At 39.7% G+C, this 23,637-nt stretch overlaps 1 protein-coding gene across 3 annotated transcripts in view; it reads right to left on the bottom strand.

Annotated features, from left to right (window-relative positions):
* The window catches only part of SLC12A2 (solute carrier family 12 member 2), a 71,059-nt gene that overhangs the window by 19,806 nt on the left and 27,616 nt on the right, over positions 1-23,637 (bottom strand). For all 3 annotated transcript variants that reach the window (XM_075272276.1, XM_075272275.1, XM_075272278.1), the window contains 15 exons: positions 20,079-20,198; positions 16,948-17,023; positions 15,774-15,869; positions 11,505-11,644; positions 9,640-9,750; positions 9,238-9,346; positions 7,993-8,120; positions 7,782-7,866; positions 7,313-7,461; positions 6,458-6,565; positions 5,539-5,662; positions 4,879-4,980; positions 4,102-4,257; positions 1,488-1,587; positions 678-789 (listed from right to left, as the gene is read on the bottom strand). In XM_075272276.1, the coding sequence (XP_075128377.1) occupies positions 678-789; positions 1,488-1,587; positions 4,102-4,257; positions 4,879-4,980; positions 5,539-5,662; positions 6,458-6,565; positions 7,313-7,461; positions 7,782-7,866; positions 7,993-8,120; positions 9,238-9,346; positions 9,640-9,750; positions 11,505-11,644; positions 15,774-15,869; positions 16,948-17,023; positions 20,079-20,198 (1,716 nt within the window). The remainder of the gene's footprint in view (positions 1-677; positions 790-1,487; positions 1,588-4,101; positions 4,258-4,878; positions 4,981-5,538; positions 5,663-6,457; positions 6,566-7,312; positions 7,462-7,781; positions 7,867-7,992; positions 8,121-9,237; positions 9,347-9,639; positions 9,751-11,504; positions 11,645-15,773; positions 15,870-16,947; positions 17,024-20,078; positions 20,199-23,637) is intronic.

Below are 23,637 nucleotides of genomic sequence, written 5' to 3'. Positions count from 1 at the left end.
TATGACATGAATTCCACACCAAAATCCACCCCCTCTTGCCCCGTGTGAATGGGGGCTTACAGTCACAGAACAGTAATCAGACATCTGCCTGGTAACCAGACGTGCACCTGTGTGTACATCACATGACCATGGACCGTATATCACGTGACCATGTTCTGATTTTTATCCACTGGGAGCAAGCAGAATGAATAACAGCAAACAGATCTAGAAAACTATGAGGAAGTGATACAAACATTATATTGGAAATTTGTAGTTTTTTTTTTTTTTGTTTTTTTAATTATTATACCAACAACAATAACAGTGGGCTCTAAATATTGGTCTGAAAGTAGACAACCTCTATGCTCTCCTAGAGACCCACACCAAGAAAAGAAGGTGCAGTCACACTGCTGCCTCATCCACATTCTCTTCTTTTTGCAGTAACATACAAATATCACTTACAATCGCACCTGCAGGTCTGCTACATTTGCTAACTGAAAAACCACCAATTTAGGCTCGGTTCACATCTGTGTTATACTTCCCATTCTAAACTTAAACCATAATCCTGTTCCTGTTCTGTCTTAAAAGGACTTTTAATGGGGTCTGTCAAGTAACGCTTCCATGCCAGAGTTTTTGAATTGTAGAATAGCACTGCATTTAAAACAATTCTTCCCATAAAAAAAAAAAAAAAAAAAGCTTACCATGTGTACATGACCACAGATCATCAAACCAACATTTTTTGTAAAGGCGTGCACTAAGTGAAGGAGAGCTGGACGTGAATTTGGAGCACCAATTAGAACAAGACACTGAGGCCTACAGGAAAAGAACAAGATGCCAGAATATATATTAACAATAATTATTCAGAATCTCTTATGTAAAATATTGTAATGAAGAAAAATACTAATTTTAATTTCATTCCGATCAGACATGTGCACTGTTCCACTTATTCCGATGGGAGTGTCAGTCATGGCCGAAGTAAAGCGCTTGGCCATCTCCGGCGCTCCCATTGAAATAAATGAAGGGCACATGCTGCCCAACCACCACTCCATTCAGAACAGGGGATGAAAATACCCAGTTCTCATCTGAACAGGTAAACCCTCACTGATCTGTAAGTTATTCCCAATTCTATGGTATTGGCTTTACTAAGAAAACTGCTTTAAGTTATTTGCAGAGTTACAAAACCCATAAGTCTACGACAGTAGCTTTACACAGTCCATGTTGCCCCCTCTTACATCAGTGGGAAAAATGTAGCTGAGCCTGCAGGTTGGAGCCTCTACAGAATTGCAGACCAATATGCTATGACCTTGTAAAAGTGTTTACTAGGCAGAGACTTTTTTTTTGGGGGGGGGGGGGGGGGAGGAATAAGTTTTTAAAAATTTCTTATATAGAGGACCATTGAAGAAGGTTGGTGAAAGTGACAAGCACATTGAGACTTATTTGTTCTAGTTACATAGAAAATAAAATTGCTTCTTAAACAGTTGTAGGAAAACAGATTATTCTTCTAACAGTACCTGAAGTTTTTCACATGGTCTTCTACACCGGCCAGCCGAATGGTGTGCTGCAGAGCATTCAGATAAGTCAAGGCTTGTGTTGAAGACCCCCAGTTTACATCTGGAAAAAGAAAGTAATTTGTTACAAGCTTTTATATAGAACCACACTAAAGAATTACTAGGAGCAAAGATTTAACACTGGATAATATGTGGGTAATGGCAAATGCTGCATTACAATTACAAGCCATGCACAGATAAGAGCATCACATGCCCAAGAAAAAAAAAAATTGGAAAGGGATATTCCCATCTCAAAGAAACTCAGCCAAGATGAGAACATTAATATCCTTCTTCTGACCACCAGACGTTCTAGTGATAAATAGTATAGTTGTGTTTAGAAATCTCTAACTCCTGACCACCCCAGAAAGGTGGAGACAGGGCTATATACATATCAGCCATGACTCCATAATAAACCTTATGTTCACTGGAAGTAAAGGTTGATGCATCACATCCTAAGACTAAAATAAGATGCTTCTCTCTTGTAAGATGTTTTAGTAAATGACTGTATTCCGTAAAGAAAGAAGTCTGGAGCATCTTTTCTTAGAACTCGGCCTTGTGCTATCCCTCAGTTCATTTCTAAATTTTAAGAAGGAATAACAGAACTGTGTGCTACCAGTTTTGGGACGGTGGGTCCCTACACCCCATTAAAGCAGTGCTGACAGTATCAGACAATTGACAAAGAATGGCAACAACCAGTTGTCAAGTCAATTTATAAAATAAGGAATAATAGAGGAACAATTCAATAAGAATTTGACGCTTCTACAGGTATTTACTAAAACAGACATGTCCGGAGCAGAGACTTGTATTCTTTACAAGGAATTACAGCACACTATAACTCTTCAGTATACAATGAATATGCTTTTGCAATTTAACAAAACAAAATTGTTTCACATTACACCCTACTTTTCCAAGCCCTACCACAACTAGCCCAAAACTATGAGTAATCTTCCTATAATGGTCTTGGCTATAAAGGGGTGAAGTCTCCATGTCATTTGGTGTGTGATTGACTGGCTCCACTGAACACACAAACACTTGGCCTACCCAAACCTCTATATACAGGACATACGAATGTATGGGATACTTATTAGACTCTGGTCACACAGTCAGGATGTGATGTACTCTTATGTACAAGACAGGAAAGTGGCTGCAATCACATCACACACCACACTGTATCTGTGATGCAAGTAAAGGTTTCCTCTGTTACTACACTAAGGCTTTAAATTCCTTTTTTTTTCCATCTTCTTCATGAAAGTTTCACGCAAGTCTTGGTAATTCTAACAGAGAAGTATCCAAATTTGTAAGAACTCAATTGTGTAGAATGGCATGCAACAATGACCCACCCAATATTGTGACGACGGGTAAATTAGATTTATACATCTGTTCTGGATTGTGGTGACCCAATGTCAATACAAATCACATTCATACAGAGTATGAGGGCCATTCAGGAAATGAGGCATGGAAATAGAAGCTGGTTAAAACACTGTGTGAAGCCAGTGCATGCTAACAATTTTTATTTCTAGTATTTTAGACCATGACAGGATATCTAGTATTTTTTTCCCTAGCGAGTAAGAAAACATTGCAGGAACGATCCAGTCCGAAAAAGAACAGGAACTAATGGAACTTCCTGTAAACCGCACTTCACTCTGATATTCCACAGGGCTGGAGGGACGCTTGCCACAAAAGTGTTCAGTTAGAGAATGTGCTGCCGCCTCCCTCCCATTACAAAGACATTTGTTACCAGGCACCAGCTGCATATTTTCTGCACATAGCCCAATAGGATATTGTAGAAAATGGCCACAAATTAACTGCACATTGCATCTATAAATGAGTGCATTAATATTTTCTACGTGCCATGATGCATCTGATATCATCACATTTTCCATAGATTGAAAATAGCAGATGGGTGTGATTCTCTGAAAATAATTTCACAGCTCAACATGGACCACTGCGACCTTGGAGTTAAATCCGCTGTATTGTTCAGCCCATTATACATGAGATCCTATCTAATCCAGCCACAGGAATGCTTCTTCCAAATGCTCATGGTCAATATGCAGCCGTATCTATTCAGAGAACCCAATTCACTGCCTTTCACCGCACCATCTTTATAAATAGGAAGAAAACCATTGTCCAATACAAGGGCCACATTTGCTTTATTTTAATGTGCTAGAAGCCAATGTTGGGCTTGAAATCAGCCATGCACCAAAACTACTATGACAGGGACAAAGTCAAAATCAGCAGACTTTGGGCTTATTCACAGGTCTGTTTTTAGTAATGTACAATGCCCATGCTAACAGCACGTGATCCGGCTTCTTTTTGGGTTCAGTGCTGCCTGCATGTGCCCACTAAAATGAATGGGAGAGCATGAGGTCAGTGATTAACACAGAAATTACATGTTTATAAAGCGGATGTGTGAATAAGGCCTTAGGACAACGCTGCCGTTATTAGATTGCTTCCCATTTCAAATAACCCACATGTAAGACTATCTAACGCTAGTCAGCAATTCAACAAACGTGTCAATATACCAGATAGTGTCTAATATACAATTCAGTACATTCTGTGAAAATAGAGCTAGACTTACCAGGCTTCTTGTATGTAACATATATATACAATCCAATGACTATGACATAGGTTAAGAGAGCAGCTTGCCAGTTAATAACAAACATGACCCCACAGCACAGGAGGGCTCCCAGAAGAGACACCCACATATTGTAGTACTTGAAGGCTGGACGCCAACCTGCCAGGAAGACAGAAAACAAACATTTATAAAACAGCCATGTAAGAGCTCATGAATACAACTTGAAAGAGTTCTCCCAATCTTAGACATTTAACATATCCACTGTCTACTATTAATCTACAGGGTCTTCAACCATGTTCTTGAAGTACAGATCGGTATTGATCCCAGAGGTGGGACCTGCATCTACAAGACATTTATGGTATTTCCTGATGGAAATTAAAGTTAGGGTAAGTTAACACAGGGTTCTTTTGGTCTGGAACCTGAGGCGGACCAAAAAAGACAAAACAAAAAAAAACAAAACTGGTAGCTGCGACAATGCCGGTGCAGTGCATTGTGCGGTGGTCTGTGACTGGCTTCAGGGGAGGGGGGGGGCATATCTGGGTCGGGATGTCATCACTGCAATAGGAAATACAGAGACAGTGGGGGCACCGAAAACCTTCAGACCTACAGCGACAGGGAATTGTAAGGGAAATAAAAAAAGTTCAAAGTTTTTACACCATTCTGAGCCAAGTTTCATTCTTGATTCACTAAATTTATGAAGTTGATTTGTTGGACACAACTGGTTTTCATAGATGTGTAAAACATTTATAAAAAAAAAAGAGAAACATAAGTGAGCCTTACCTGGAGACTTCGCAAGTGAAGCATGAAACACTGAGAAGTTTATTAAGGCGTACGATGCCAGGAAGAAGTTGGAAATGATAGGAGCAATCACATTCAGTTCAGCTGAAAATGGAAAGAAGTGAACACTTCAGATGGTGTTTGAGCAAATATAGTCAGAGTACATATAGTACACATTACATGTGTAAAACATGCTCTAGTAGTTTTGAAGCCACATAGTGGCATATATAGACCTACAGCTAAACCATAGCTCCATGTCTCCCCACGACCTAATCTTGGTAATATGTAGAATTATAGTAAGTTTTAATCTAACTTAGACCTCCACCTATGAATTCAGGCTTTGATGTTCCAGTCTCAACAAACTTCATTCAGACAGGCTTAATTTGTGTCCTCATTAAAGCTAAAGTTGGCACTTGCATTACATATTTAATATTGTTTTTTTCCCCCAACCTGATGATATTGAAGAACTTTATTTAGGATAGGTCATCACTATCAGATTGGTGATGGTGTTTTGCAACACCCTGAACCCCAACAATAAGCCGTTCTCAACAGTTGCTGGAGCCAGAAGCTTATACATATATTCATACATGACAGACTGTTATATCCCTGATAAAATCCTAACCCCCCCTCCCCTCTAAAAGAACGAACAAAAAACACACCAACCAATTAAGATGAATCCCAATGCAATTAAGAAAGTAAGCAGATATCCTCGAAGTGGCTCGTTGTTTTTGCCATATCCTTTAGCAAACATCTGAAGACCAGGATAAATATTGTCCTTGCATAGGGCCTTGGGAGAAGAAGAAGAAGATTTTATTTAGGAAGATACATAATCTGCATGTACAAAGTAAAAGATACAGTTTGACAAAACAAGGACATTTTATAATATACAGAACAGTTTTAGAAACATTTTCATATTTATCAATTTCCAAGAAGAGATTACACAGTACTTGCAAAAGCACAAACCCTTGCTACATAAAGACTGATTAAGATCAGAGAAAGAAAAAAAAACAAAAAAAAAACAAACAGAGGGAATAGGTTAAAAGAAACAATACAAGACGTGATCATAGATTTCCCACCATTCCCATTCCAGTGCTCCCCAAATCCTCCTCTGGTCTACACCTCCTGGTCCTTCTCACCACATTGGATGAGATGATGCATTTCCAATCACAGGCTGAGGTGGGTCACTGCTATGGCCAGCGAGTAGCTGAGAGCCATTCACTGCGTGTTCAGATGGGATATAGAAGCAATAGTAGTAGAGACCAATGGGAGACAACTAAGCATAAGTGAGCACTGCCTCTTGCTTGATTTTAACTTAGTCTGAGCCTGAGTGAGTGAGTGAGTGAGTGAGTGAGTGAGTGTGTGTGTAGGGGGGGGACGACTAGTGGTCTAGGACTAGAGGTCGCTTTTTAAAGGAAGTAAGTCTGATTTTACTACTAGCAGGAACAATTTGAAGTGCCATTTATTAGGGAAAATGTGCATTTCAAAAAAGAAATTAATGGACGATTGCATGGCAAAATAGGTGGCTGTATACAGAACACATGACACTTCCCCAATTGTATGCAAGCTAGTATACAGATCTTACCTGGAAAACCTTTGGTGCACTCACTAATGAGGCAAGTGCAGATGAAAGGGTGGCAGAGAAAATCCCTGCTGTAATAAGAGGTGCAAATCCAGACACCATGCTCATAACCTGGAAAGGGAGGAGAAACTGTTAACATGCTTCAGCGCAAAACACATTCAGAAACTATCTATATAGGATCAGGCCAATGCCCAAATTTTGGCTTTTAATTTTCTGGTAGCGTCTGTGACCTTAATATATATAACATACAGTTTATTAACAAACGTTGGCTCGTTTCTGTGAAATACTGTACTGAAATCTACTTTAGTTCCATGATTCCCTACAGCTAGCTGAAATCTGTACCCCTCTTCTCTGGTGTACTGTGTTAGTGGGGGCAAACAGATATAACGAACATGTTAAAGCCTGTGATTCTGAAGTCATATGAAAGGTGGGATTTTCAGCAACTTTTGGTAAACCTGTTTTCTACTGACAAAAACAAACAAAACCCTTCAAGTCTTTACTTCTATTATATACGCAATAACTGTGTACATAGGAAAAGCCCATTGCAGATTAAATATGTGACAGCTGTCACGTGGACCATCACAAGTTTTTATTAAATGGTTACCAAAACTTTCTGCTATATCCTATACAAAGAGTAAAAATAAAAGCGGTGTATATGGCAAATCACATTTTGCTGTAACTTTGTAACGAACCCGCGATGGCCTGTGGTCAAGATGAGCCCCTATGGATTATGCCAGCTATATGGGGTAACTGCTGTGTAGTGGCTTTGCACATATCCTCAAGTGACAAGAGTATAGATAGCTTGGTTTGGGGGGACATACTCCTAATAAATAACAGATAAAGTACACATTGTAATACCTGGAAGCTGTTCATAAGTCCATATTTACAATCCGGTTTACAGTATGAAAAGTTATAATCTAATTTACAAGCAGCATCTGTGCAGTTGGTCACAGCATAGGAAAGGGTGTCATTAATATTCCCGGATGCATCTCGCACAACACATGAGCCTAGTGGAGAAAACAAAAACAAGTCATGTGTATGAAGGAAAAACTGGAGTAAGGCCACAAGAGCATTTGACTGCCAATTTGGTAACTGTATTTTTTACTGCAGTCGCCAGATATCTAGGGGTAGTATAAACAAAGCATTAATACATGTGCTTGTGGAATATGCCCAAACAGTACAGATCAATGGCACCGCTATCACTTGTGCATAAACCTAGCTACAGGAAAACATTCTGGGTGACTGAAATCTATTGTATATCATTTCTAAACTAGACTTAACAAAATAGTTCATTCACTTTGTGAATATCTAATTTTATGCTTCTTACCCACAGACACAGCAACGCCGGTGTAGACTATAGTTGTTATAAGAATGGCTAACAACGTGCCTTTAGGTATAGCTAGTTGAGGGTCCTGGAGAGTACAAAAACAGAGACACAGGTTAATACCACATGTATACCATGTACAACAGATCGTATAACCTTTGGCCTCTACTTCTATAGAGCTCTACCTCTTTAACCTCTACTTCTATATACTCACCGCAAGGTCACCTGAGATATTTGCTCCTGCTAAGATACCAGTCGCAGCAGGGAAGAAAATAGCAAAGATACTAAAGAAGGTTTCTCCATCCCTGAAATCTGGCCCAAAGTTTTCACTGAAGATTTCACCTGTGTGAAAGAATAGTTTATGTGAAGTAGCCTTTAAGAGTCTTGCCTTGCAGATTTACCCACCACCACCGGATGGTGAGCACAATATACCTAACCTCTGAAAATGTATTCCCATCTAAGGGGCCATTCACACCATACTTTGTTCATCTGTTTAACTGATCAGTTTTACAGAGGCAAAAAAAAAAAAAAAGATACTGAAAACAGTTAGTCCTGTGTTTATACACAGTCAGCAGATCAATTTTTCTTTTCATTATCTTAATAGTGAGTAAAATAGCCATCCACTGCATCCTTTTTCAGTATGTGTTTTTTGCATTTGTAAATCTGACCTGGTCAAAGGATGATGAAAATGTGATGTGAACTGCCCCAACATGAAGCACGCTCAGTTACTTGGGTTTAATAACTACAAAGTCCATTAGGTGAAGAGCCACTACATGTTTGGCTGCATAGATGGCATTCTATGGGAAAAACACAAAACCAAATGTACAGTGTTTAAGGCCAGTAGATCAGAAAACTTGTGTTTCAACAAAGTTTGTATGAATTAATAGTACAGGCTATAAGCAACTTTGTAATATATTAGATCAGAGAGAAATGCCTCTTTCCACGCTGTTTCTATACTACACCGCGCTCTGATAAAGTGACTTTCACTCTGAAAATCACTGCTCTATAGTCTCCAGGCGGACTGCATGTTACATAACTCAGATGACTCATGTCCGTCTATGTATAGGAGAGGGGAAGGAGTGAGCAGGAAGCGCAGGAGATAGGAGAAGGAAGCCTATCACAACCAAAGCACGTTCTTTAAATCATTATAGGTCAGTACTTCTGTGTACATGCCCTGCATGACTCTTGGGCTGCTTCTGAATCAGCAAGACACAGTTAAAGAGCAGATTCTCCTCTATTCACTGTGTACAGTATATGGCAGGTGGTCTGCGCCCACCAGTTCAGAAAGGAATGGAAACTACAGATACAGCTTTTGTACAGAGGAGAAAACGGCTAAATACTGAATATTTACAGGAATATAATGACCCAAAATAGTGAACCCCTACTACACCCCCTCGTACACACAAAGGGCAGCTTATCCTGAAAAGTCACCTGAAGTAAAATGAAAGCTAATACATACCTTTATAACCAAAGAATCCCTTGGACTTTTTGTCCTCCATAGGAATGACGGAACCTATAAAGAAGTCGCATATCGCCAATAATAAAATCACCAACAGCACGATCTGGGCCTGTGAAAACATAACAATTAAACTAAATCATATATACCAGAACAGACCACCAGAACAAATATAGGAATACTGTACTAGAACTAAATCAAGTTACAACCACTTTACATAGGTAGCTTAAGAGTTTCATTTGTATACGAGAACATTTACAATATTTACCAGGAAAGCTTCCAGCATGAATGTCAATGGTATCCATTGTGACCAGTATAAGTTTGGCTAATGGCAGATTAATGCCACTATTCTATATATGCTGGAGGTATACGTCATGCAGTCTGATTTAGCGTTCATTAACTTACCTTTGCTTCCCATTCCATTCCTGCTACAGAGATACCCAGCAGTATGACAACTGTGATTGCACCTATGATTCGGATGTCATTTATTTCATCCACCATCAGAGCACCGTTTTCCTACATAACAGAGTAACATACTATTAACAGGAATATTATATAATACATTATACATACACAGGAAAAATGTTAATTTTCCATAAAGTGCACTTCATTTCAAGCAAGTCAATTGCTGCACCAGCCCACTAGATTACACTGTAGTCTTCTTAGAGTAGAGAAAATGGTCTCTGTGCATTGACCATAAGCACCCTTATAGCGTTCCTAAGAGAAGAAACGGCAGTGCATTTCTAGGTGTACTGAAGAGATATTTGTAAAGCATTCCTATTAAGGCACATTCCTGGAGCGCGGCCAGAGACTGAAGCCGATGACAACACCATTGCACTGTGCTCAGAAACTTCTTCTAGCACACTTTCCCCATGCCTGGCACTTGTTGTGTTTCTAGAAAGAGGTGCAGGAAAACCTGACTAAGTCTTGGATTTGGAAAAGGCCACTCAATGAAGCCAAACTAAATAAAGTCATAATTTTGGCCACTTATTGTTTAGCATACTATAAGCAAAGCAAGAGAGTAGATTTAGTACAATAAGGTACTGTGACAGACAAATGCTGCTGCTCATTTTAATATATCAAGGGAAAAATAGGGTACCATTTAACGTGAACCTGACGGGCAGTTCCTACTGTCAGAGAGCAGAATATAATAGAGGAAGATAAGTATAGGTCTGGGATATATAGAATTTTATCTCTCTTGGATTAAGATTTTGCAATGAATAGCAGAATAAAGCCCGACAAGACTCAGGGAAAGGCAATGAGAGTCCTGCTTACCCAGCCTATACAGGATGGTTGACAGCCTTTTATGTACATACTAGTAAGCTGTCACTTACTGTATTGTCAGGGTAAGCAGGACCCTTACTGTCATTCCTTAGAATTCTGTCAAAATGTATTCTGTTTTTCAATCCAAAATTCTGTTCATATCACCCTACGGTACATATTTCAAAGTTCAGCTTCTCCTCCATCATATCCTGCTCTCAGATATGGAACCAGAAATCACCTGGCAGGTTCACTTACCAGTAGCATTCGTGTTATAACCAGGGAAAACCTTAGAGGGTTTATGCTACAAAAAGTATTTATCCTCTCTACATTGAGAATAGGAAACATTTTTCCCCCTGTGCATTTAGCTTGGCCATAGCCAGGCTGAATGTAGTCATGTCATTTGGTGGTTGGACAAACCAATCACTTCAATGCGAGCCCTGGGGATAGCTTGCTAGAGTACTTTACTTCCGTCATCTCCAGCGCTGACACTGAAGTGAATGGGAGCGCCGGTCACCTAGTGAGACGCCTAGATTCAGCCCGATGGCAATCAGGCCGAGTGCACAGCGAGGGTTATCCACTCCGTGATCTCAGGAAAGGTAGGTAGGTCTCAGTGGTCAATCCCCACCATTCTGGCATTTCTGGATAGAGTATAAATAAGCTTAATAGCATAGCCTCTTTAATATAATCTGCCTATTATGAGAGGAGCATCTCTCAGAAAAACCCACTGGCTGTCCTCGATAGGTCTCTAGTCATAATGTCATCATTTTCGTCCTTGGCATCTCTGGGGTACCTGCTATCCTCAGACTTAAAGTATAAAAAAAAAACAAAAAAACACCACAACCCACAAGCAAGCTTCCTAGATCACGTTATTTCTAAAATAATTCCCCCAGACAAAAATAGGATTGCCTATGCACTGACCATTAGATACATAATAAATTATATTGGACAAACCTCAAGAGTGTCAGAAAGTACCACACAAAGGTTACAGATAAAGATATGTTATATACCGTTAATAGCTCCACAACAGTCTCCGCAAAGCCCACCACATACATGGCAACTGCTACAGCATTGGCAAATGCAAAGATTAGGCCAATTGCACCTCCAAATTCTGGTCCCAAACTTCTGGAGATTAAGTAGTACGCCCCTCCTAAAAAAACAAAGACGACTGTTATGATAAAGAAGCTGTTAAGTAAAGCAGTAGACCTATACAGAAGAATGAATATTACATAGGATCCGAAAAACCCAATGATTTACATCAACCCTGAGCATTTCGAGTTTTTGTTTATTCAGCTCTTCCAAAGATAGATGAAATTTTACGGTTTAAGGAAATTATGGTAGAATAGCCAAGTGGGTGGAAACACCGCATGACATACAACAGACAGAGACTGCCCCCACAGAAACCAGTGTGACCAATTTGGATGATTGGTTTACATAAACATAATACCTCAGACCTGGTTAACATCTGCATTTGGTAATCTGTTCGGGAAGTCTGCCTCGGGACCCCCCCCCCCTCTTCCCCAACCAGAATACCCAACGCATTGGCAAGTCGTGAGCTTATGAAAGCACATGGATGCCTTAAACCAGGGGTAGGGAACGTACGGCTCTCCAGCTGTTGCAAAACTACAACTCCCAGCATGCATACTGGCTCTGCTGTTCTGGGAACTCCCATGGAAGTGAATGGAGCATGATGGGAGTTGTAGTTTCACAGCAGCTGGAGAGCCAAAGGTTCCCTACCCCTGCCTTAGACTATAATAGAGTCCGTGTGCTTTCCACCGGTATCCGCACGGAACATGCGGACAGAAAAGTATTTCATGATCTACTTTCCTGTCTGCATGACTCGAGCGGACAGCACATGGACTCCATTATAGTAAATAATATAAATATACACATACATACATATATATATATATATATATATAAATAATTTTAAATCTCACACTATCACCACACACACAACGTATTACGGTATATACCGTATATTCAATTTCAACAGAAATATAAAAAGAAGGGCTTGATCACCGAAATGTTAGGAGAACGGTAGTAATGTATGTCTTCAAGTGTACAAGGAAGTTGTATGGTCAGCTACACATGCACAAAAAAAAAGTACAAGTCACCATATAACTTCCCTTCTCATGGTATTGAGTGAAGATGTACTTTTATTTTTGTGCTATAGATCTCATTGCGCACACTGGTTAGTCATGAGCAAGGTCAGTGCTGTGAAGTATAGTATTTTTAGGGAGAGGAATGTTTGTACTACAATTGTGTAATCTGCTTCTTGTGGTTTCCATCTGTAGATAAACCCAGCTACATAACTGACTGCAGGGAAATTTAAAGGCGAAACATCTGGTAAAGTACTCAAGAAAATTTGAGAAAAAAAAAAAAAGCTATGAGAAACGTGTAAGCTTGACCGCTAATTCTTTGGATCCATGCTTGTATCAGTCTTTAATATGATTCAGTAAGGGTTAATTTTGATACGGCATGCTGGTGAAAAATCCTTTTATTCCTTTCGAGTGTTACTGGCTCTGAATAACAGTCCAGAGCGTCACCTGGGCAGACCAAAACTTTTTCATGCTCATATTAGTTCAATTATGTCTACAATAGGTAGAGCGACCTTTGTGTATGTTTGTTCATTTACATTACTTCTAGATTATCCCGCTATAGATTCTCAGGCTCTTGACCAGAAAGACTAATGTAAAGTAAGGATTCAACAAAACATTTGCAAATCGTGCTGCTGAATTCCATGATGGCCTAGTGAAAACTATAGGCTGGCGCGATCCAGAGTTTACAGACTTTCTACAGTGACCCAAGTCGTAAACCCCGACTGCCGCTGAAAGAAGATGAATGGTCAACAGTACGCCAACAGTCTGTGGCCTTTGTAAGGAACACAACTGACTACACTACTGGCCCTCCGAAACTGACATGTACACTATGTCACCTCACAGCACAACTAGTCATTTATTTGTCGTGTAACAGAGGCAGCCTGATATACGGCACATTGATATACAGTTTTGAGGGACTAGACTGATCATTATTGTGGCTGTAAAGACATGCTGAGTGTTATAGTCTCCAAAAACTGTGGACTACTGTACTAAATGTATAACTATTATTAAATCTTGTGGTTGGAATCTTCCAATGTTTGCTCTTCTAACACACAAGCTCTTCATAAGAAACATTTCGGGCAGTAGAGAAGCCAAAAAAGGAAGAAACACTTGCTTAAAATGACTTGCAAAAGTCACAAGAAATTATTGGTGATCAGAGGGTAAACAATACATAATGTGGTAGAAGAGGATCATATAAGCATCAATGCAAAAATGTGGAATTATCTCCAAGTAGAAGTGACATTTTCTAATGTCAGCCACGCTCCTCTCTGAGCACATAGAGCCAAGATTTACACATGATTCAGACTTTACTCTCCAGAAAATAAACAGCTTTGCACAAAGGCTTGTTCTGGCACCAACTTCAATTGCTGGAAGTAGTGGTTGTCAAGTCCAGCTCTTGGTGTCCACAAAAAAATCGCATGTGGTTATGTCACAATTACTGGGAACATGGGGAAATGAATTGTTTCATAGGAGTGGATAATAAACTACGGTATGTGGCAGACAGTATCACAGAAACAACATTTAGCATATGAATGAATGTGATATGTACGCAAAAAAATACAAGATCCGATCTCATAAAAGTGTGTCAGAAGGACCGTCCATCCAGGAGCTCAAAAATGATATCCAAGTCAGTGTCTATGGTGATGAATACCTGCTATTTACTTTAAATATATTATATATATATATATATATATATATATATATATATATATATATATATATATATATATATATATATAAAAAAAAAAGGGGGGGAGGGGAATTCTATCATTAAAAGCCCATTTTCTACAAAGACCACCTTATGAAGGCTATCCTTCTCCTAATCTGTACCAACGTTCCTAAGAGTTTTCTTTTTTTATTCCTGGTTCCAAATGAATCTTCAGAAAGCACAGGGGACATCCTCTGTGCTAACCGAAGACGCTCTAGCGATGCCTCTTCGCTGTGTCAGCCAGCAGAGCCGAATGCGCTTCTTTGTTGAGCCATTTTCCTGTGGCCTCTTACACGAGCATCCATTGGGCCACAGGAAAATGATTGAACTGACACACGCAATCGACACTGCCTGATGATGACGTGGCGGAGAGGAGTCTGCAGAAGACAGAGGCATCGCTGGAGCATCTTTGGTAAGCACAGAGGACGCCCCCTCTGCTTTCTAAAGACTCATTTGCATAAAGGGGAAAAAAAAAAACTCTCAGGAACAGCATCACGGATCAGAAAAAAAAGGTAGGAGAAGAATAGACTTTAGAAAGGTTACTCCGATGTGGTCTTTGGAGAGAAAGGGATTCTAACGATAGAATTCCTTTAAAGCTCTATTTGCCATTTTTTCAATATGCAAATGAGCTCTTTGGCATTCGTGTGTTGCCATGTCCTCATTGTGGAAAATATTTAATTTGTATATTGACAGAAATGGTGATCACAAGGGGAAAACTTTGATTTGGATCATCTACTATCTGCAGGACCGGATTGACATGCTGGGTTCTGGTGAGAGATTCCCTTTAAGCCATAACCTTTTTCTGCCAATCCACGCTCTCTTCTCAAGTAAAGCACTAAGTGTTTCTAAAACAATTATCTGATGTAGTGTAAGACATATACAACAATTTGTCACAAATTATGCCAGAATTTCTATTGCATCATCATTAGTAGATTGGTCCCATTATCTTTCAATAAGGAAGGATGGGGGGGGGGGGGGACACGCAGGTCTTTAACATTAATTTCTTGCAGGTTTATGTATAATGCAGTCACGATGTTAGGAGAAAGTAAGGTCTATATTACTGTATTCAGAGTAAGTGCTTTTCAGAATGCAGGAAGTCTTACTGCTGAGCCTAGCGATTCTGAAGACGCACATGTATAATGTATGAGGCCGTCCTGACTTCAGCAGGACAAGCACTGATAGCATTAAAAGGGACAAAGTGTCCAAAGGATGATACAGTAACTGACGTGAGACATTTCCAAATCTGGCACTTACCACAAGACATACCATTTACTCAAACTGGTATCCAATACCATCTCCTCTAAAACGTTATATAACAGGACGATGCACATCGGTAACAGAGGACCATGCTAAAAGCTGATATGGTTGAGGACTATGACACTGCTGACAATCAAATGACCCCAAACAAAAAATATCCTGCCCTTTGGAGACAAAGCACAAGACGACTTCAAGGTCATAAACATCCTTACCTCCTCTCACAAAACCGTTCGTTGCAATGGCCGAAGTAGACAATCCAGTGATAGTCGTCACCACAGTAGCCATGGCAATGACCAAAACACTTAAACCTGGGAATAGAAGGGAAACAGAAACCTTTAGACTGAGCGTAGAAGCAAGGTTATAAGGTAAAGGATGGTGGAAGATGAAGATTATAGTCACATAAATGTAGAATGGATTAACCATATTGGGGGGGGGGGGGTATTTTATAACAATTTTTCCATATTTTCAGAACCACATCTAAAATCTGTTTCTAATTTCGGGAGCAGATATTTTCAATCTGATCAATTTCCTCTATGTGAACATATCCTAAGAATGTGGTGGACATCTTGAAAAGAATAGGACATTGGACTAAAATGCAGGCAGCATGGGAGGAAAGAAGGTCTCAGTCAAATTTTAGGTTTGGGCTGTAGGGTTGCTTTGATGAACAAGTTGCTGTACCAAAGACTAACCTATCATAGCAGAGCAGTACCTTGGCCTGGTCTCCCACAGTAGGAGCCTCTTTTACATGATGGCTCTCTGCCAGGTAACCAGGCATCTAAAGAGTTCCCGTCACTAACGTTAAGTGGTTATTTTTTAAATCAAAGTTTAGGGGGTTTTTTTTAGTTTTTTTTTTCCTTCTTTTCGGACCACTAAAATAAAATTTTATAATTTTTTTTTTTTTTTTTTTTTATTGGCTCCTGAAGTCCACAGTATATCTCTGGCAGATGATTATCATCTTCCACCAAACCAGACCATACTATTATGTAAAAAGCATTTGTGTTCACTCATCTTGGCAGCAGAGACAAATTTTAGGCATATTATGAAATCTGTCTACCTCAAGCTGAAAAGAAGCAAAAATATAGTTCACGGTATGTGAATTAAGTATCTGTAATATTATGAAGGCGCTCTCCAAGCTCTAAGGAAAACATCAAAAGCTGCCTCCTCCTTGACACTTAAATGAAAATTACTTTTACATCTCTCTTTCTTGTCTGGAATTTCACAACATATTGATATCTGACTCTGTATTTTCTGCTCCACTAAAGCGAATCTCATGCTGTGACATGCTTTTATGTCTTACTATTAGACAAAAAAAATGTTTCATCTGAAGGAGGAAGCTCTCCTTTATAGGAAACAAATGAAATGTTCAAGAGAAGGCTGAAAACTTACCGATTCCAGCATGGCCGACAATCCAAGACAAGCGGATGAACAGCATCACACCCCATATATTCAGCATGCATCGTACCTGGGTAAGAAAAACATTCATAAAACAAGAGTGAATAAACCTCAGAGGAACATATGCGCACAATATACTCAACCCATAATTATCCTCTAACATGTTTTCCAGGTTTTTCTCAGCAGTTCATGGTTTAAATTGGAATTTTGATGTAAAAGTAGGCTAAGATATTTTTTTTTTCTTTTAACCTTTTTCTTGTCTCATAAGCGGACATAAAAAAAAAAAAAAAAAAAAAAAAAAAAAACAGGAAAGGCAGCCAAGATGCCATTGCTTGGGGAATCCGAGGGGTGGCAATTTTGCCCCTAAACCACCCAGATGCTGTGATCACTATTGATTATGGCACCTGAGGAGTTTAGCTGTCGAAATCGGAGTATTTTCCGCATTTGACAGCTAGTCAGCTGATACCCAAAAGTCACACTGCAGGCACTGCTCTTGTGCCCGCAACATGAAAGTGCCGTAATATTACAGATTAGTGGGACGTAATAGTGCACTGCAAAGCAGAAAGGGTTAAAAGGGTGGTCACATACACATTTTTTTTTTTTTTTTTTTTTTTAAACACATAGGGGGATTAAAATAAATAGTATCTACCTGTCGGTTTAGCTCAGGATCCAGCAGAAAGTCTCCATTTAGATCCAAAGTCCTCCAGGCAAATACAGCAATAGCTTTCAGCCACTCTTTGACTGACATGCATGTGAACATGTGAAGGTAAATAAAAACCGGAGACCCAAATGGAGACTCCTCACTGGATCCCAGACCAAATGGAGAGTTAAGTAAACACTGTTTATTTTAAGCCTCCCTACGTGTTGGCAAATGAAACAGAAAAGCCCTTTAAACATATAGGTCACAAGCTTTTGCAGGTATGTATATTAAATGTTTTTTTTTCCTGGCATCAATATTGTACAATGGCTTACTGGACAGTTATAATAAAATTCCATAAAACTGAACTGCAAAGGCAGAGACTCTTCAGGATGAAATATCAAATGAATATGGTCACATTATATGATACAATGTTAAAACAGGTTTCTGGAGTTTTGCAACTTCCCACTTTGTTGCAGATCTTCTCTATAATGAATGAGACAAGAACAAGCGTTTGTGTCCTATAGCATATCACTTAGATGTCAGAAACCGCTGCGGTATAAGATTATGGGCCGTATTCTCTCTCTCCTTGTTGCATTGCATAGGAAGTGTCATTTATTTATTGCCTTAACTTTCCCAGCATGCCTTGCTGCAGAGAAGTGATGTCTCATGACCGGCTCCTCTCCCTTGTAAGCTTTTGTTCCCCGAGCACAGAGGCTACGGGAAGATTTCCCGTCACAGCAACTGGGAAACAGCTGTATCTCCACAATACCAGTTGTAACTGCAGGATCAAGTCAATCCCAGCTAAGATTAGAAGCCATACTCATTTTTATCTTTAACAATGAATTTTAGCAGCCAGGATTTATATTTAACACTTTTCTCTACAAATAATCACAGCAGTTTTTCTCTCTGTTTCTCTCAAATATACAAGGAGTTTTGTCATTTTGATCAGATTCAGACGGGATAGACTTTGTTTCTTCTCTAGTATATTGTAAGTCAGTACAGCCAGGGATATAATAAAACTCTCGTGGGCTGGATTTCTCAGCCAGACTGCGGCTCCACAGTATAGGAGATAAGAGTCATTGGCAGTACAATAATATATGGCGCACCATGCCAGCTGGATCGCAGCTACATTCATGCAGAGGGAGAAGGGATTTCGTGATCAGCAGGGCTCTCAGCAATTTTAACCAGTGAACAGGTGATGAACTTTAATCCATAGGATATGCCACCAACGTTGGATTATTCTAATAACTGGATCCTGGGCAAAGTGACAGCAACTCTAGGAAAGTGGCACGCTACTATTGAGAGCCCCAGTATACCAGAAGTACATAACTGAACTAGAGAGAAGGGGGCGACCAAGACAAAGAGGAATAGACACAGATTTGGGGTATAGAGGAAAGATGTCTGCGGGGAGATCACAATATATAAATACATAAAAAGGACAGCACAAGGACTCGTGATTTTTTATTTCTATACTGGTGACCGTGACAAGGGGACATCCTCTAGGTCTAGAGGAAAGAACATTTCACCAGCATCACAGACGGGGATGCTTTATTGTAAGAGCAGCGAGCCTATGGAACTCACTGTCACAAGATATAGTGATGGTGGACTCAGGGGTTTTATACTGCTTGATGGATTTGGAAAGATTTTTTTCCCCCATATGGGAAAGTTGGTATCAGACTCATAAGGTTTTTGCATTCCTCTAAAGCTCCACTGTAGGGTTATAAGTTGAACTTGATAGATCCAAGTCTTCAACTAACCTTATCTACTATATACCTTTTTTCTTTCATGCTTTTCTGCCTTCTTTGGAATTTTAACAGCGAGCACTTTGCTTTACTCCCTCTCCTCACGGACAACGCATGCATGGTTGGATGAATTGCTTTGAGCAAGACAAGAGACCACCACTTAAAGGGGTTGTCCCATCACAAGGATCCCATCTATACTGCTTGTTAATGTGGATGTAAGACTTTTCCTAAATATATTGCTCCAGCAAAACTGCTTTGTTTGTCCACTATCCTGACACCACCTGACCTAGCTTCCTGCTATCAGATAGGGGAGAGGAGCTGCTTTAATTTCTGAACTCGTCTTCTGTTCTCCCAGTTATCAGGCTAGCTAATTCAATTGTGTCCATTACGGCAGAGACAGGCAGTCTCTATATGTAACACAGAATGGAGTTGCTCCTGCCTGTACTTCATAGTCCAATATTGTGCATATAGTGCTGCTTGAGAATCTTTGATGACCTCACAGGCCCTTCAGCCGCCCCATAGGATCACGCTATATGTTGGGCGGAGCTACATGTTAATTTGGGGGTGGAGCTAAACGGCAGGTTGCATGTGAAACTCCGCCCACCAAATGACGCAAGAAACCAGGAACAAAGAAGATTTTACAGCAGTGAAGACTGGCGAGTATGCAACGCGGGAATACCCCTTTAAATTGTATCAGCACCTTAAGCAAAATATGGCTTAAAAGATCCAAGATATATACTCACCAATACTCCTTTTATCCAGCCAAATTTCACCACACCTTTGCTATCAGCGACATGATTGGTGACAGCATCTCCTGTTGGTGTTCCTTCTTCTCCATTAGCAAAACCATCTTCAAAAGGTTCCTGTAAAAATAAAACAAAATGGTATTGAAATAGAAGTAAAAGAAATGCTTCAGATCCTTCCCTAAACTTGTGCACAAAAGGTAACTATAGATGATCCTCTTTAGATAGTCCTTCCACATAAAAGTTTATAAGTGGTATATAGTTTTATATAATATATATATAATTATTTTTTAATACCTTTATGGTTTTGTATATAGTTCTGATGCAAAACTATGAAGCAATACAATTATTGCACCAGAAAAAGTCATACAAAATTGCAAATTTTGGCATGACGCTGAGTGAGCCAACCAATAGTAATAAAGCCCAAATAGCTTTAAATGCTTGTAATGATGGCATCATTCAAATGCACAAAGACTGAAGGGTATGAGATACGTTGGCATGAAATGTCCAGACATGTATTATTAGTAGTTGATGGGATATTGCTTATTCAACAACACCCTAGACAATAATGGTGTGAAACAAGTGTCATCATACTTATCTGATCAGTCACCAGGCCAAAAATAGCCGAGGTCAAACAGCTGGCGGCCCCGTGTAACCACTCCCGTCACTATTAATCCCAGCCTATGTTATTACAAGTTTCACAATGCATATTAACCGTAAAGATTATCTTACATGTTTGGCTAGAACAATGCTATGCAACCCTATTAGTACTTTATATACAGAACAATAGAAAACTTTATCGTCTATCAAATCGATGTTCTAGTGAAGTAACCGGTGAGGAAAACCAATTCTTCTGAAATCTATAATACAGGTATATAAGGTAAGGTTCACACAACTGAAGGCACAGACGCTTTTGAGGAGATTCAGTCTCAAAACTAACTTCGAGTTTCAGCTTCAAACTGCCTCTAATTATTTACAATGGGAGGCAGTGACGTTTTTTTTTTATTTATTTTTTTTTGGGGGGTGGGGGTGGGGGGGGGGGTAGAGAAGCACCCTGCTGATTCTTCCTGCAGAGTCACAGAATCCATGGTGCTAAGCTCTGGCTGATAAGTGGCTGAGGTTAGTCTCTGAGCAAAGCCTTGTCTTTCTACCCTGGGATGCACCGGATCAGAATTGTAGGAGGAGCGTGAAGCACAAGACAAACTCAAATTCCTAGCCTTAGATTAGGATCCTGCACGGACGCACACTTAGACAGCTTAGTACTCCAGGAGCCAAAACATCTATTAGCAGTCAGGCAATGAAATCTGTGACAGACATTATTAGCACACAAGACAAAGGTTAAATGGATTCTTTATTGTATAATGAAAGGTTCTTTGGAAAGATTTCATCAGTCATTCTTTGGAGGAAGGGATGACTCAGTTCATCTATGTGTCCCATCACAGGTCCTGGCAACAACAGCTGTATAGCAATCTTCATTATATGGACTACCATCGTCACGGCAAAGCAATTTGTGGCAAGATGTAACTGCAGCCAACCACTACAAAAATCTCCTCAAAACCACTTATATGCTGTTGTAGGCCAAAAACAAACAAACAAATAAAAACAAAAACCCTATGTTCACTATGGTTCTCACCACCCCCAGAACTGCAATGAAGTGGTTCAGAAGAGATATTAGTGGTGTTAGACTCCCTTTATAACCTCATCTTTCCATTATAGTAACCGCACATGCCTTGTCATGAGAACAGTTTAAGCTCCGAGTGCACAAACATTTATAGATGTCGGGAAACCAATATCGTGCAGAGCCAAGCTAAGGTATAGTAATACTGCAAAACCACATATGTAAGATCCCTAACTATTGTACAATATATTTCCTGCTCTGTAACCACTTCTGACAAGACCTTGTATGCTCTATGACATGACAATCCTGAAGTTTCCTCATACTCTGGACTGTACAATTCCTCCATTATTAATATCAGTGTTACTTACACGGATTATCACAACTGCAAACAAGGCAAAGTGCTACCATTTCCCACATTACAGGGCCATGGAGCCCCAATGGTTATACACAGTATTCAATACATTCAATCATTTTTAGGAGACATTATAGAAACATGGTACAGAATTTACTCGTCAATTTTATGTTATTTTTTTTAATATACTAAAAATAGATACGTCAGAACAGGTGATGGGTCCTCTTTAATAACTTGGTCTGCTGATGGTCAGTACATAAAGTATTTCCAGAATTCATGACGCTATAAGAATTAAGAGTTTGCGGTGTATTCCTAGTAAGACCCTAAATAACCTGATTAGCAAGAAACTTGACCTAAATTCTAGAGAATATCTCCTAATTCTTCCTCTGGCATTACTACTGCCATTCAGTATTCATGGCTGTCATTGCTCGTGTTCCCTGAATGTGTTATATTCTTAGTACATGCACTTGTGAGCGGACACGTGCGATTCTACGAATAATCTGCAAACAGACGTCTAGTCCACAGAGATCATTGTAGGGACCTGAACTGCCCACACAATCCTCCTAAAGTGTTTATGTATTCACTGTGGGAACATATTCTATGCTACAGATCCACCTGCATCCCATTTTACCAGCAGAAGGGTCCAATGAAGGTTACAAGCCAAATGGCCAATATGTTTGCATATTTGCTATTGTCACCTAACATTTGGAACTTAAAAAAACAAGCCATCAAATTGGGAGGTGGTTCGAGTCCTACTGGAACATCCTAAAGGCTCATACAATTTACCTATGTGATCACGTCCCCCAGTTGCCCACCACCAGTGGCTACCCAGCAAACAATGGCTGACAGCACATGCACAAATACAGGCAACAGAATCTTTACTATATGTGCAAGAGATGAACAAGTTGGGAGACTATGTAGAAGAGCAAGTAGCTGGGGAAGCCATCAGATGTGTGAATCATGCGATAACCATCATCTCAGACCCAAAAGGAAGGGATCATTACTGCCATCTATTGTTTACACAGCCAACCTATGGGAAGCAGAGGCCCTTGACCTGCGGTAAAAGGGTTGGCAACGGGAAGATTTAGGAAGGTCTGTATCACAGCACAACACTTCAGGGCTTTTTTGAAATTCAATTTGCATGTGGACAAATCCTATAAGGAAGAGGCCTCAGCGTTCAAAAACCATGTACTGTATCTTACTATGGTGTGCTTTCTATTACCCTTTATGTAGGAAGTATAGCGTCAGTTGTTCACATTGAAAATAATGGAGACAGGCTACAGAAAATAAGTTTCCCATTAAAACACTGTTGTATGAAAAGAAATCTGAAATGAAATACATATCCTCCAGCAAAACTAGCGTTATTTACTTTGCCTGCCTGGGAGATTGACGGTGACATGGCTGAGAAAAGCAGCTGTATCCAGCAGAAAGGTATAATAACCATGCGATGTGTATCCTAAACCTCAACGCAAACAGTTGTATAATTATCACAGCCAGACCAGAAACTTCTCAAGGATCATTCACACAGAGCCCCCTATGTTTGTAGAAACAAAATTAGCTTATATATTAAAAAAAACACATAAAACAGC

Source organism: Leptodactylus fuscus, chromosome 1 (genome assembly GCF_031893055.1).
Source record: "Leptodactylus fuscus isolate aLepFus1 chromosome 1, aLepFus1.hap2, whole genome shotgun sequence".
Taxonomy (NCBI): Eukaryota; Metazoa; Chordata; class Amphibia; order Anura; family Leptodactylidae; genus Leptodactylus; species Leptodactylus fuscus.
This window is presented reverse-complemented; position numbering and strand designations above follow the sequence as displayed.